Here is a 16259-nt window from a genome sequence, read left to right on the forward strand (position 1 = left end):
CAGGGGTCGCCAAGCAAGGCTGTCCGCCATTTTTTTTCCCTTTTCCGGCGGGTGCCTTACCTCCCTTGGGCTGGGCCAGCTGGTGGTTGGCCTGCTCTGTCTCTGCCGCTTGCCAGCTACGCCTCGGCCGGCGCAGGGGGCGGAACCACGCATGCGCGGCGCTCCCGGGCAGGGAAAGTCCTCGACTTACGACCGGTTTAGTCCTCGACTTACGACCGGTTAGGGGTCGCGGCATTAAAAAGGTTGAGAACCACTGTCCTAAATGGTTATGGCGTGAATATTTTCCGAACTCACTTGCTAGACCCATGTTCCTCCTTAATTTCATAGCATTGTGTGTTAGCACTGAGAGCTTAATGGGAAAATTGGGAGCACCAGCATGCTTTAATGCTGGTGTAAATTGCAAATGAGGAAAGGCTACATATGTTGTTGGTGATAAAGTGTAACGAATGCTACATTCAAAGTAAGGGGAGAAAAAAAAGTACTTTTTTTTTCTTTTAAAAACCTTACCTTTTCAATGTCCTTTTATGAATCAATAAAAATTTTAAAAGCGCTTTTTGATTAATGGGGGCAAACTCGAGTCGATTACAAAGTATTTTACATCGATTGATCTATTCTAGCCAATCTGTTAAACGGCGCAGCGCTGTGATCCAATGCACCGCTGCTGACTGTGGGTGCCCCGGCCGTCACACAACTCTCGCGGTCAGATTCTTACGCAATGACAACAGGGGCTAGAATCAGTGTTTCTCAACCTTGACAATTTTAAGGCATGTGGACTTCAACTCCCAGAATTCCACAGCCAGCAATGCTGGCTGTGGAATTCTGGGAGTTGAAGTCCACATGCCTTAAAATTGTCAAGGTTGAGAAACACTGGGCTAGATCCTTGCACAAACTGTCGAGGGCCTTTGCAATCTGCAGGCGAGACAAGCGCCCCTTGAATACAACCCCCGTTCCCTATTAGGGGTGGAGTATAGTCGCACATCCTCGAATCCTCTCCCCCCCTCACCACCAATAGGTTGAGCCGCCGCCCTTAGGACTCTTTGAAATCGGCGGCGCGCCGTTTCCAGGCTTCGCAACGCCGTTGCTTATTGGCCTCCGGGAGTGGGGCGGCGAACCGGACGCCTGGCTGTTTCCTCCAGCCTTCGCCGCGATGCAAAAGCGTCCAGCCTTCAAAGGGGGGGGGGGAGAGGAGGAGGAGGAAGAGGGGAAACTGCTTCTTCCCTCTCAAGGCCGAATGAGCCAGCCCCCCCCCCCACCCCGCAATCTCCAGGGGGCGGCGTTACTTCAGCGGTGCCCTCCAGGCTTCCGCTGCCGCCACGCAGATTATAGCTGGGAAGGAGCGGCAGGCAGAGGCGGGAATTAGAGCCCGCGCGCTGGGAAGGGCGCGCGAGGTACGGCCGCTTCTCAAAGGCGCCCAGCGGTGGCTGCCCAGCAGGAGAGGGGCAGAATGGGCCTGCGGGGGGAAAGGGCTCCCTACGCGGCTCGGCTGGATGCCAGCGCGCGCGTTCAGGCAGCTCGAGGCCGCCTCTTCATTCGCCCGCTGTGGGCTGAGAAGTGGAGCCCTGGCAATTAACCGCCTTCCCTCCTCTGCTATTATTCATCTTTTTTTTATTATTTTTTTGTTCTCCAGGGGGAAAAGTTCTGGAGGAAGGAATGCTATGAATGCGGTCTTCGGCTTCTTGGGGGGGGGGGGGTGGAGAGAAAAAGAGCAGGATATAAATCTCAAAGAAAAAAGCTGAGTCAAAATGTGGGCCGTCCCATTAGGGTAAATAACATATTTCCTTCCAGTCTCTCTCCCCCTTAACATATACAAGTTTTAGCATTTAAACTTAAAGCTATTATTTGCAAAGCAGCAGTTCCTAGTACTGCACAGTAAGCTACAAGATATCAAAAAGGATCTGTCAAATTTGCAGTGGTCTCAACCTTTTTAATGCCGCGACCCCAACCGGTCGTAAGTCGAGGACTAAACCAGTCGTAAGTCGAGGACTAAACCGGTCGTAAGTCGAGGACTACCCAATCGGTCGTAAGTCGAGGACTTTCCCTGCCCGGGAGCGCCGCGCATGCGTGGTTCCGCCCCCTGCGCTGGCCAAGGCGTATCTGGCAAGCGGCAGAGACGGAGCAGGCCGACCACCAGCTGGCCCAGCCCAAGGGAGGTAAGGCACCCGCCGGAAAAGGGGAAAAAAATGGCGGACAAAAAAAATGGCGGACAGCCTTGCTTGGCGACCCCCATGAAATGGTCGATCGACCCCAAATGGGGTCCCGACCCACAGGTTGAGAACCACTGCCTTAACATATACAAGTTTTAGCATTTAAACTTAAAGCTATTATTTGCAAAGCAGCAGTTCCTAGTATTGCACAGTAAGCTACAAGATATCAAAAAGGATCTGTCAAATTAGGGGATAGTGAAGAATGAGATCACTGACCATCTCCGTGCAACCGGCTTAGTTCAACCTTTCCTAGCCAGGTGCTTTCCAGATATATATAGGAATATATAACTTTTAAGGATTTCCAGTCAGCATATATAGGACATAATGCTGGAGAAGCCTGGCTTAAAGAGGAAAAATAGGTAAAAAGATCCTCATTGTCATCGGATCTTTCTCTTGCAGTGTCCTTCCTGTGGGATATCAAGATTCAAGTCATTGCAGTGAAGATGCTTTTGCATCTGAAGAATTCTTAAAGAGGAACTGTCTACTAAGAAGAGAATTATTTCTGGCTTAGCTGGCCAGGCAAGTTTTAATTTGTGAAAGCCAAATCCTCATCTAGGTCTTCATCAGCTGGGTAAACTCATTCTGTGTTTATGCTAGCAACAAGCCAGGGTGTAACCCTGCTATAATCAAAATGTCAACTCAGCTATGCAGAGGCTTTAGGACTAATGCCTTATTTATTTATATGTCCAGGAAAAAACAGTTCTACTAACAATTATGTATATTCATACTTGCAATATGGACATCATTAGACATCAGTGTCTCAAACTTTGTTCAAAGCAGTGTTTGATAATTTGTCTATTAGGGTAGGAAAAGAATGTATCTTTAATTGCTGATTAAAAAACCTCTAAGCCTAAAGATGAAATGCATTTCAAACATTTCCTTTAATTTGTAACCATAAGACAATCATGTAAATAAAGTGGGCTACTGTTAAATCAAAGGAAATTATTGGCATACTTTATGGGGGGGGGATTCTGGAGTTTGCAAAAATATGCCAGTAAATTAATCTGGGAAGCAGAAGGACTGTCATTTTAATGATTAACATGAATGAATGAATGAATGAATGAATGAATTTGGAGAGTGAGCTCACAATGGAGTATCATTGAAGAGCTATTACTTGACTGACTTGAAGCTCTGCTAAATATTAAGAGATAAGGCTATAGATATTAAATAGCAAAAATGTAAAAAATCTTGTATTTTAAAGTGAAAAAATATTGAAACAATTAAGAAGGGAAAATATAGGAAAGAAAGCTTTATGGACAATAGTTTTCAAGAAAACGCATGTTGATATAGAATACATCACACACATACTCACGCATAATTTAACTCATTGAGAAAACCCTACTGATTCAGATGATTATTTTGGAGGTTAGCTCCAAGGGAGCACACTCAGTTGCTGTAGTGAATAGCTTGCAAGTTTTCTAGCACTATAACTCAGTTAGGGGCAAATTATTTAGTTGATTTTGTTGGATATTGATTTCTTGTAACTTAAGTTGCTCTATTCTTCAGTAATAATTCAGACTGAATACGGAAATGTTCATTAAGCTTCTATTGTGTAGAAAAGCTTGTTCTGACTAAAGTAACAATTTTGATATTTTCAGATCTATTGAGCACATGCAATGGATTGTAGAGCAAACTCAGCAGTTTATAGCAGAAAACTAAGCAAAGCATCCCAAACTTTTGAATTCATAATTCATGTTAACTAAGCATTCCCAACACTAATGCGTAACAATACACACTTTTACTTTCAACTGACTGAGAATCTTCATAGACACTTATTTTCAACACAAAACAGCATACAACTAATGTAAGCCTTTTGATTTAGTGCATTCCATATGACCTTGATCCTCCAATCTCAGTTTTTTTTAGATAACCTAGAGTTTGTGGCATCAAACAGATGGCATATATGTTTGCTGTTGTTATTGTTGCTCCAATTTTTGATACTACATTTTAGGAAGTGTATAATTCAGGGATCTTCAAACTTGGCCCTTTTATGACTTGTGGACTTCAACTCCCAGAATTCCTCAGCCAGCGTGTCTGGCTGAGGAATTCTGGGAGTTGAAGTCCACAAGTCATAAAAGGGCCAAGTTTGAAGACCCCTGCTATAATTCATAGCTGAAGCAGGGTTGTTGTGTTTTTTGGGGTACAAGCAGTGTTTTCTAAAAAAAAAAAAAGGTGCCGAAACTCACACAGATCATACAACCCGCCTTGCCTACCCTACAAGGTTCCATCCAAAAAAGATGCTGGAACTCCGTTCTGGGCGTTCTATGAGAAAAAAAGCCCTGGGTACAAGACATACTTGACAGTTAGAAAAACTTAAATGTCTGTGAGATAACGGCTATTTAAAATTATCCCCTTGAAGCCCAGTGCAATGCTACTAAATGAATAACTCATTAATAATAATAAATAGCCTGCTAAAAACTGAATTAAACATCCCATCCTTCATAGGTGACAGCCAATGCCATTTATGTAGCAATATAATGACTTTTAGTATGTGTGTTTGTAAATTAAATAATGGTTTGACAAACACAGTACTATCTCTTACTGTAACCTAAGGTTAATTTCAATTTATCTAGATCCCTTATTAATGTTTCTCCTCGTACTAGGGAATGCATTATCCTACTGTATATATTAATTTTCTTCCTAAAGAGTATTAATGGAAGGCAGTTGGCAATTTGTATAAATTGAGACTGTATGAGACTTTAATTTATTAAAAAAGAAATGCAGTTTGTTAGCAGTAAAGTTTGAAATTGATATTTTCATGCATGCATTTCACTTGATTGATTAATTTTTCAAAATGTATAGACCAATCCCAACAAATCAACAGACTTGTTGATGCAAAAAAGTCCAAAGAAATATATATTTTAAAGATATGTGGACAATAATGCATTTTAAACAGGCATCAAAGGCGTTAAATTAACTTTGGGGGTCAAATGCCTACTGCAACAGTGCTTGTTTTCATAAACCTTGTAGAGTAGCGGCCACATGTATCCCATTAAATAGGGGTCACCACTGAGAAATTAAGAAGTGAGAACCAGGATGGTTAAGATACTGGACTAGGACTAAGTTGTCCTAGTCTATTTTTAGCTATGAGTGAATCCAGGGCCTAATCAGGGCTTTTTTTCTCATAGAACACCCAGAACGGAGTTCTGGCACCTTTTTGGGATGGAACTTTGTAGGGTAGGCAAGGTGGGTGGTATGACATGTGTGAGTTCGGCACCTTTTTTTTTTTTTTTTAGAAAAAAAGCACTGGGCCTAATCATTCTCTTTCAGCCTGAAACTCCTGATGGGATCGTTGTAGGGGTAAAATGAGAGAGCCCTATGTAAGTCATCCTGAGCTCCGGGAAGAAAAGTGACATATACTGTATAACAAATAAAGTATATTATTAGGTAATAAGTTGGAGTTTGCTTTTATGTATCTATTACCTACTTCAAGCATAGCAAGCGATTGGGGATAGAGACTGGGTGGATGGATGATCTATACTTTTTAAGGCTATGTTATACCAGAAAGATTTTGCATTTAGGCAGGAAAAATCAAAGGTACAAGTACAGATTGGGTGAGACCTGGCTTAAAAACAGTAACTGTGAGAGGGACCTTGGAGTCCTAGTGGACGATCACTTGACTATGAGCCAGCAGTGTGCAGCAGCAGCCAAAAAAGCTAATACAATCCTGGGTTGTATAAACAGGCATAGAATCAAGATCACGTGAAGTATTAGTACCGCTTTATAAAACCTTAGTAAGACCACACCTGGAATATTGCAGCCAATTCTGGTCACCATATCACAAAAAAGATGTTGAGAGTTTGGAAAAAATTCAGAGAAGAGCAACAAAAATGATTAAAGGTCTGGAGACTAAAATATATGAAGAACGGCTGCAGGACTTTAGTTTGGCTAGTCTAAAGAAAAGAAGAAATGGGGGACACATGATAACAATGTTCCAGTATTTGAGGGGCTGCCAGAAAGAAGAGGGGGTCACATTATTCTCCAAACCCCCGTGGGCAGGACAAGAAACAATGGTTGGAAACTGATCAAAGAGAGAAGCAATCTGGAATTAAGGAGAAACTTCTTGACAGTGAGGACAATTAACCAGTGGAACAGCTTGCCTCCAGAAATTGTGGGCGCTCCCTCACTGGAAGTTTTTAAGAAGAGGCTGGACTGTCTGAGATGGTATAGATCCTCCTGAATGAGCAGGGAGCTGGACTAGAAGACCTCCAAGGTCCCTTCCAGCTCTATTCTCTTCTAGAGGGAGATGCTGTTCATTCTGCATTTGTGTATCATCCATTCAGATTATTGTGTACGTGGAAGATTTTGTAAAACCTTCTTCCTTTAAAAGATATATCAAGAATGCAGAATTCTCAGGCTGCAAACAGTTGCTGGTGGGACCTCTTCTTGACCTTCCAATGACCTCCAAACTGCTTTTACTGGAGAAAAGGGGGGAAGAGAGGTCAAGAATAGCTGCTGTTTTGCCACTGCAGCTACTGACAAAAGAGGGAAGCTTCATTGTTGCACTTTTCTTTATACAGGAGTACGGTCTGAAAATTGGGAGTGTGTAAGAGAGATCACAGACATGGAGACGAATGAGAAGAGGATGCATGGCTTATGCATGCTGGTACCGGAGGGATTTGGATCTCTGAACCAGCACCTGCAGCAGCTCTGGGTTTCAAATGCATGTGCCAGATTGGATTCTGGCTTGCAGTCAGCTTTAGGCAGAAAGCAAGCTGCACGCATAGCAAGTTAACATGTTTGCACTGGTATGTGCGCATTTCTCAATAGAGAATTCACGGCAAGAACTGCAAACATCCTCATTTAAGTTTTTTATGCAGAAGGTGTTAGGATATTTGTTTAATTAATTTCACAAAAGCGGCAGCTTGTTTGCTTAAAGATCCTGCTACAAATACCATCCTTTCTCCTCTTTCCATAACTATCTGTTTTCCATATGACTGATGCTTAATAATAGTGTGTATCATTCAGCCCGTCATCTCATCTTCATTGAATTTACCTCTCTGCCCTTCCACTGCTGCATGAACTGCATGTGCAGAAAGGATGCGTGCCTTCTGCTTTTTTTCATCCAGAGAACCGGTCAGACTTTTTCATTCAGTCTGACAACTGGGCCTCAATATTAGCCTTTCATAGAACAGCAGGTGCAAGAGGAAAGATCCTAACTCTGCTAACAGTAATCCTCCCACCGCTTCCCACCTCCACAATATGGTCTGCTCAATGGAAGATGTTTTTGTTTGCTCTTCACAGTTGTTAATTCCTTCACACTGAAGTGATATGTCTTCCCAATCTTTCTGTACAGTGATTCCTCAGAGAAGATACTGTGTGATATTCTCCAGCTACAATCATGGCAAGCACCCTGCTCTAAAGAACAAGCCTGCTCTTGCAAAAAATGGGTAAGGAGAACCACAATCTGCCTGCCAATTGTCTTTTAAAAATGTGCACATACAACAGAAAACATTCCATAAAAACAAATGCATTAAACAAAGCACACTAGATTTCATTAAATTTTTGAAATCAGTTTTCATAATAGGGAAAATGAATAAAAGCAATCTAAAATTCTAAATAATACTTAGTAAGATGCTAGTCCAAATATGGATAGAGTTTAGTTGTTGGTTGTTATTTTTTGTATAACTGAGGGGGAATGGGTTGTCCATCCATCCTTGCAGTACCAAATATTTGGTATGTCAGGTATCATACAAGATTATCATTTGGACAACTATAGTTGCTATCATGAGCAAAACAAAGAGCACAGCTTGCCTTATGTGGTTTGGATCAGCCTACTACTTTTGAAATAATGTTAATTACATGCTTTAGGCGATTCAGTTAAAAGCTCTTATGGGACAAGATATTAGAGTAAATGATGTGCAGACAATATTCCAGCCACTTTTTGTTTAGGGCTTTTCTATTTCACATTTCTACGGTAGTATCAAAACTATGATTTCTATATAGGTATGTATTTTTCAGTTGATAAAATTATACCAATATAAATTGGTTGATTAGACAGTATCCGAAATAGTAAGTTTGTGATCAGTTTGTGAAGTACAGAGAACTTAAGAGATATTTTAAAAACAGATGAACTCTTGTAGCACATGTGTCACTTTTATCTGCTGGTAGTATATTCTGGAAGACTGATTCAGAATCTTGTTTAAGGACCTTAGTGCTATACTAAATCTCAAGTAAGGAATTCATTCATGTGGTAGGCTACAAATTTTACCTGTGAGCTAGCAAATTACCCAACATCAACCTGTACCTGAAAATGCATTTGTAGACCAACAGACCTGCTGCATAATATTGCATAACACCAGATATAAAATAAAAAAAAATTAAACACAGTAGATGACATTGTCAAGTCCCTATGCTTCTTCCTATAATCTTGAATGCAATTATTATGGAGTATTGTGTGAAATACGACACACATTAACCCAGTCTATTTATACATTTATTCTAAAATTGGTTGCTCTATAATAAATAGCTTTCAGGATAATGTACAAGGAAATCAGAAGCCAAACCTGAAATCCATAGAATAAAAATAAAAGATCTAAACAATAAATTAAAAAGGGTTGACTTAAATGTATGAATATGCCATGTATCTCTTGTAAAGTAATACAATAATAGAAATATTGATATCATTTCAAATGACAGTTGTAATTCCCCAGGAATTTAATGTTTTGAAATCTGACCAATATTCGAATGACTTTTAATGATTATAAGACAATATTGAAAGAAGAGTTATTATAGCTAAAAAAGGAACATCTTTTGCCTCCACAGAAAGAGGGAGGATTCAAACTTTTGTTTATGATGATGTAATGTAAATGAATGTAGAAAGTTTTACCCACTTTCTGCTGGAGGAAATAGACATGCTAACAGTTGATGCATAAACAGAGGAGCAATATCTTTGTTTTATAATGGTTTATTAATATTGGTGATCTTACAAAGCCACAAATTAACCAGCAATTTCCCCATGTTTTAGGACAGCAAAAGCAGCTTAAAAGAATAGAAAGAATCCTTTGTATAAAAAAGATCAATATATTCTTCATAGTGACCTATGAAAATTTTCATAGGATTGATTAAATACTTTTTAAAGAGTTATGTTTTTTCCATAACTTCAGATACCACGTGGCAAGTTTTGGAACCAGGTTCCAGCTTGATTTGAATTATTAACAATCCCTTGCTTGATTGGCTATATTAATTACAGTAGTTCAATAGGAGTGATAAAATTATGATATTATGACAACACTTCCTGGTCTTTAAGAAAAAATATTGCAATTGATTTTTGAGCTCAACAGATAAGAGAAAGTTACACTGTTGCACTGTTGCATTTTAAAACTTAAAATTTCTATATTGAGTAATTGCTTCCATGCTGCATACTTTAAAAAGATGAAGCCAAAGTTCACAGGCTAATATGTGATATGGAAAAACCATAACTGGACTGTTATGGAATATATATGTGCTGAATTTAACAGAGTACTGTATTGGAAGCTCTCACCTTCAATATGTAATACTTCCTTTTAAAAATTAACATTTTCAGGAATCCTATATGGAGTCTGTGTAATATATAATTATTCCATTGAGATTTTCAAATGCATTTTTAAGTCAGGCACTGATTTCTAGAATGTAGAATTAATTCAATCATATAGATTGCATTGCAATCAAAAATAGGTTAGATCAGGAGCAACAATGCTTTTTTATTTACATCTTAATTAAGAAGGAAAAATTGGATATAGGTATTTTTTTAGAAAAAATGTATACTGTGTGCTGCTGATTAGGTCAAAGATTCCTCCTGAATTTGGAAAAAGAATTACCAGGGTTTTTTCCCCCTCTAGTCAGACCAGCTATGTTGTCATGGAGTTTTTGTACCACTTTCTTGAGTTTAATATAGATTTTTCTTGCCTGTTCCACAGAAACTCTGGCATAACACAAAACATTTGGTCCTTTCCCTTCTTACAAGGGAAATTTTCAAGAGAACCAACTATCTCCCACTGAAGCAACTGCCTAATATTTTAATTGCTTCTGGAGTGATAGTGACACTCTGACACGAATTAAACATGAAATGGCAGTCCATCAATAACTGCAAGGTTCATGTGGTGCTAATATACTTCAATTAATACTGAGACAGAATACACAGAAATACATACTTCATATTTTAACAATGTTTTAATAATAGCCTCTTTAATATTCAAAAAATACCTAAAATTTCACAAAACCCAGTAATCAAATATCTCCATGCATTCTGCTAGCATTCTGGAAATAGGGTGCATTAGAGCTCCACTATTTCCATTCATAAAAATGACACGTTAGGTGGGAAAATGTAGTTCAGTGATTCCCACACAGGCAATGTTTCAAACTGGATGAAATCTCAATCTTCTAACAATAAGACTTGATGGCAGCTATTCACATCTTCTACTCGAACTGCCTATTCTGTTCCACTGTAACTGTAACATGTTCTTAAATTTAGCAGCATAATAATTAAAAAGGATAAATAGGGTGGATATCCTAGTATCCAGGTGCAGAACAACAGTTGTGTGTGGTTGAAGATTTAGAAAGAAAAGGCATCCTGGTTTGAAGATCAATTCTTCTTTACAACAGTCTTATTAAACAAATGCAGCATTAAATGACCGACCAATTATTATTCTGCGCACCTCACTTGTCCCTGCCCCAATTTCATACAATTTAGCATCACGTAAAAGACGTCCCATGGGATAATCATTGATGTAGCCATTTCCCCCTGAAATGAAAGGAAAAGAGCTAAATGTTAAATGAAGGACAAAAATCCTGACGGTAGGTTAAAAGAGAAGCCATTTGGTCTAGTGGTTAAGGTACCGGGCTAGAAAACGGAAGACCATGAGTTCTAGGTTCCACCTTAGCCATGAAAGCCAAATGGGTAACCTTGGGCCAGTCACTCTCTCTCAGCCCCGTTCACTTCACCAGGTTGTTGTTGTGGGGAAAATAAGAGGAAAGTGTGTTGGATATGTTTGCCTCTTGAGTTATTTGTAAAAATAATAAAGGCAGGATACAAATAAATATAATAACAACAACAACAGCCTATATACTCAGACGTTACTTTAACAGTTCTTAAGTCCTTGGTTAGGACTTGAACTGCTAAGTTTTTACTGTGATTGTGAATCTTAAATTTAAGATTAAATCTTAAACAACAACAACAACAACAACACACCTGACATCACTATGGTGGAGAAGAAAAAAAATCTGGTTCATTGATATTGCAATACCAGGTGATGCACGAATAGAAGAGAAACAATTAGAAAAAAATAACAAAATATTGTGATTTGCAAATTGAAGTTGAGCGACTAAGGAGGAAAGAATCAATGGGTTGTACTAATCGTAATAGGAGCCGGTAGAGCAATACCCAAAGGGCTGCCTAGATACATGGAAATTTTGAACGTATTAAACCTGAATATTCTGACTGCAAAAAAACCATCCTACTCAGAAATGCCTATATACTCAGACACTACCTTAATAGCTCTTAGGTCCTTGGTTAGAACTTGAACTGTTCGGTTTTTTACCAGTCCCAGACTGTGAATCGAATTGATTAAATCAATAATATGAGGGCAATTTGGAAATAAACCTCCGTTTGGTTATCAATGACAGACACTTGCAGATACAGAACTTTTGTTATACACATTAGAAAACTCCAACATTAAAATGTAATCTGACAACTGGAACATACTATCATATGTGGTGGGAGTGCCCGCGAGCTTGTGATTTTTGGACTAAGGTCAAAGAATGGCTGGAAGAAATACTAGAGCGAGTGGTAGAGTTAAAACCAGAATTTTTCCTATTAGGTATAACAACGCAGAAGTATGACAAAGGCATACTGTATTTGATGCTACACATTCTAACGGCTTCCAGATTGGTTTATGCTCAAAATTGGAGGAATAAAGGAATTCCAACGGAAGAAGAAATCCTGTATAAAATTTTATCATGTGCTGAGATGGACAGGCTTACAATGGCTATGAAAGATAAGACAGAACTGGAATATTTTGAAATCTGGGACAAATTTTATCGCTGGTATGAATCAAGGAGAACTGCTCGGATCTTAAGCTAACGATAGGATTGAAACATACATATAACTGTACATATAATTGTATATATAATTGTATTGTGTAGAAGAATGAGGCTTATATAGAGGTTAAGGATGATGTATTAAGTTTTTGTATCACGAGAAACAAATTGTTAGGAATATTTACTCTGGAATGCCACGTATGTCCATTTTTGTTTTAATTGTATTATAAATAAAAAAAACTTTAAAAAAAAAAGAAAACTCCAACATTACATTACTTTTCGATATAATTGCCATTCAAATTGAGGCACTTGTCATATCTTACAAGGTTTGAAATTCCTTAGTAGTAGTCACTTGGCGCCAAATCTGGGCTATGGGGGTGGGGTTGATCAAAAACATCCCAACAGAACTGCTTCAAAAGTTCTTGGGTGCATCTAGCAGTGTGTGGGCGAGCATTATCGTGAACCAACACCACACTAGAAGTCAGCATGCCCCAATGCTTACTATGGATGGCTCATCTGAGTTCGTAACATTTCACAGCACACTTCTGAACTGATGGTCGAACCACGCTCCATGAACTTTACTAGTAGTACCCTTTTGGCATCTTCACATTTGGTGGGATTTTCTATGGCACCACTTCCGGTGTGGTGTTGGTTCACGATAATGCTCGCCCACACACCACTAGACACACCCAAGAGCTTTTAAAGCAGTTCCGTTGGGATATTTTTGATCACCCCCCATAGCCCAGATTTGGCGCCGAGCGACTACTACTAAGGAATTTCAAACCTTGTAAGACGTTATGACAAGTGCCTCAATTTGAATGGCAATTATATCGAAAAGTAATGTAATGTTGGAGTTTTCTAATGTGTATAACAAAAGTTCTGTATCTGCAAGTGTCTGTCATTGATAACCAAACGGAGGTTTATTTCCGAATTGCCCTCATATTATTGATTTAATCAATTTGATTCACAGTCTGGGACTGGTAAAAACCGAACAGTTCAAGTTCTAACCAAGGACCTAAGAGCTATTAAGGTAGTGTCTGAGTATATAGGCATTTCTGAGTAGGATGTTTTTTTTGCAGTCAGAATATTCAGGTTTAATAAGTTCAAAATTTCCATGTATCTAAGCAGCCCTTTGGGTATTGGTCCACTGGCTCCTATTACGATTAGTACAACCCATTGATTCTTTCCTCCTTAGTCGCTCAACTTCAATTTGCAAATCACAATATTTTGATATTTTTTTCTAATTGTTTGTCTTCTATTCGTGCATCACCTGGTATTGCAATATCAATGAACCAGATTTTTTTTCTTCTCCACCATAGTGATGTCAGGTGTGTTGTTGTTGTTGTTTAAGATTTAATCTTAAATTTAAGATTCACAATCACAGTAAAAACTTAGCAGTTCAAGTCCTAACTAAGGACTTAAGAACTGTTAAAGTAACGTCTGAGTATATAGGCTGTTGTTGTTATTCTATTTATTTGTATCCTGCCTTTATTATTTTTACAAATAACTCAAGAGGCAAACATATCCAACACACTTTCCTCTTATTTTCCCCACAACAACAACCTGGTGAAATGAGCGGGGCTGAGAGAGAGTGACTGGCCCAAGGGTACCCATTTGGCTTTCATGGCTAAGGTGGAACCTAGAACTCATGGTCTTCCGTTTTCTAGCCTGGTACCTTTGAATGATAATTATGTTGAAAAGTAATGTAATGTTATAGTTTTCTAATGTGTATAATAGAAGTTCTGTATCTGCGAGTGTCTGTCATTGATAACCAAATTGAGGTTTATTTCTGAATTGCCCTCATATCAACAACAATAATGTATGCATATGCAAAGAAAGCTTGCATGCTAATTAATATTAAATCCATTTGAAAAGAAACTTAAATTATAAGATATACAATGGTAATCAGTAAAAATAAGATGGAAGTAACTATATAATGCAGACATGTCAAACACAAGGCCCGCGAAGTGGTTTCATGTGGCCCGCAAAGCCATCCTGGAAACAGTGAGGGAACGGCCCCCTCTGCCCTGGCCCAGGCCAGCCGGGAGCCAATGTACAATTTTGTGGTGGCCATCTATGCTGAAATGTATTCAGCCTTAGCTCCATAAGCCCCCCCCCCCCGCATGGCCTGAGAGGAACAGTGAGGCTCCTCCTTGGCACTTGCCCTGGTCCCACCCCCTTCTGCCGGAGACCCTCAGATCTATCCCACTCCTGCCCAGGCCCCCACAGGCACCCTTGACGCGAACGATGTAGAGCTGGCCACACCCACCCAATAGGCCACACCCATTCTGGCCACACCCACCCGGCCCCCTGAGGGCAACCGCAATGCTGATGCGGCCCTCAATGAAAATTGAGTTTGACACCCCTGATATAATGATATGCAAACTTTTAATTAGTTGGTCTCCTAGTGGAACAGTCAGATATCTCTACTCTTACCTAAACACTGGATTCCATCCAAAGCAACCTGAGTAGCACATTCTGCAGAATAGAGGATCACTCCCGCACAGTCCTAAAGAAGAAGACAAGATCACTTGCACTGAAATACAAGGATGCCAAGCAATTCTAATCTGAAAAATAACCCAGAAGAATTGCATATTTATTTCCATGTCCCATTGTACATTTAAATATATATAATCATTATAGCAAAATTTATTGTTTTCTTATGAGAGAATTGTTATGTATCTGGACTTCCAAAAGAAGAAATGGCAGATAAAAGACAACTCTGTGAAAAATGAAATCAATGACTGCGGCAAAAAAACAAACAGCCAGTGTGTTGTCAGCTGTCCCAGGTAAACCAGACAGGAAACACAAAATGAACTGATTATACTTTATTGCAAGGCTACATTAAGAGAATTTTGCAAGTTTGAAAGTACAGACCTCCCACCGCTGCTTTTAACTGCTTGACGCATTAGGGCAGGTCCTACCTAAGTTTCCTTTTCTGACTGTTAAGCCACTGAGGGCTCCTGCCTCTCTCTTCTGATTGCTTCCTAGGCAGCATCTCTTTCCCGTTTCTCAGGGTGATCCACATATTCCATTACATGAGCAGAACAGCTGCTCAAACCTCTCTGGACAAAGAGAGGATGGGAGATTGGCCACAAGTGCTCCAGATCGGTGCTCCTCATGAGGAGCAAGGTAACAAGCTGTGGCAGGTTTTGAGCAATGGGAGACAAGGAAATAGCCATGTTGTTCATGCCATGGTTAGTGCTTTTTAAAGGACACTAAACCTACTATAGTGACTTCTTATGCTACAGCTATAAATAAATCTTTTGTAGATAGGTGCAAACATAAATGGAAAATAGGATATTTAAAATATGTTATATTTCTTGTGTCTTAATTTCCAGTAGTACTAAAACTTAACGTACTCCTGGCAAAACAAAATACAGGATAAGTTGTGTGGAAATTAAAAATATTTTATAAGTAGACTCACAGTCTGGGAAACTCGTTTGGTAAGATGGGCAAAAGTGGTTATTATTTTGAACAGATAATCCATTTAGTAATTATACTGAATCAAACATTAAATTGTTGAATCTCTTTTTTTAAAAAAAACCTGATTTTCTGATAAATTGCAGAGTTACGAATTTTACTGCTTTATTGTACAGTAATTTATTCTTTTTGTTTCTCAGTTTGTGTTATGAATAGAAATATAAGATATAAAAGCTAAAATAAAATAAAAACAGTACCACAATATTCTCCCACAAACTCACCTTTGCATTGATGTGTCCTTGGTCACAAGCCTTTGCTACGTTATATACATACTGCCGGCATGCCATCAACCGGGTATACATATCAGCCATTTTGCCCTGCATCAACTATATACAGCAGTATAAAAAGGTGAAAAAAGCAAAATGTTTGAAGTTATTTTCAAATGTTATGTCTAAAAACCTGTATTACACTGGCTTCCGTTCCTGAACATCCCTATACTCAGACCTGTAACAGCAGTAAAAGGAAAAATTAAAAAGATATTTCATTATCGGTATATAGAAGATAGAAGTAACATACATTTCTAGCTGCTGTCCACAAATCAAAGTGCAAAGTGAA

General features: G+C 39.1%; 1 protein-coding gene across 2 annotated transcripts in view; it reads right to left on the reverse strand.

Annotated features, from left to right (window-relative positions):
* Positions 1-9093: 9093 nt before the first annotated feature.
* Positions 9094-16259, reverse strand: part of IVD (isovaleryl-CoA dehydrogenase) — a 30016-nt gene continuing 22850 nt past the window's right edge. For both annotated transcript variants that reach the window (XM_015814545.1, XM_015814544.1), the window contains 3 exons: positions 15926-16030; positions 14658-14730; positions 9094-10926 (listed from right to left, as the gene is read on the reverse strand). In XM_015814545.1, the coding sequence (XP_015670031.1) occupies positions 10793-10926; positions 14658-14730; positions 15926-16030 (312 nt within the window). In that variant the 3' untranslated portion in view covers positions 9094-10792. The remainder of the gene's footprint in view (positions 10927-14657; positions 14731-15925; positions 16031-16259) is intronic.

The sequence above is a fragment of the Protobothrops mucrosquamatus genome, unplaced genomic scaffold, assembly GCF_001527695.2.
Source record: "Protobothrops mucrosquamatus isolate PMUCROS unplaced genomic scaffold, P.Mucros_1.0 scaffold261, whole genome shotgun sequence".
Lineage (NCBI taxonomy): Eukaryota > Metazoa > Chordata > Lepidosauria > Squamata > Viperidae > Protobothrops > Protobothrops mucrosquamatus.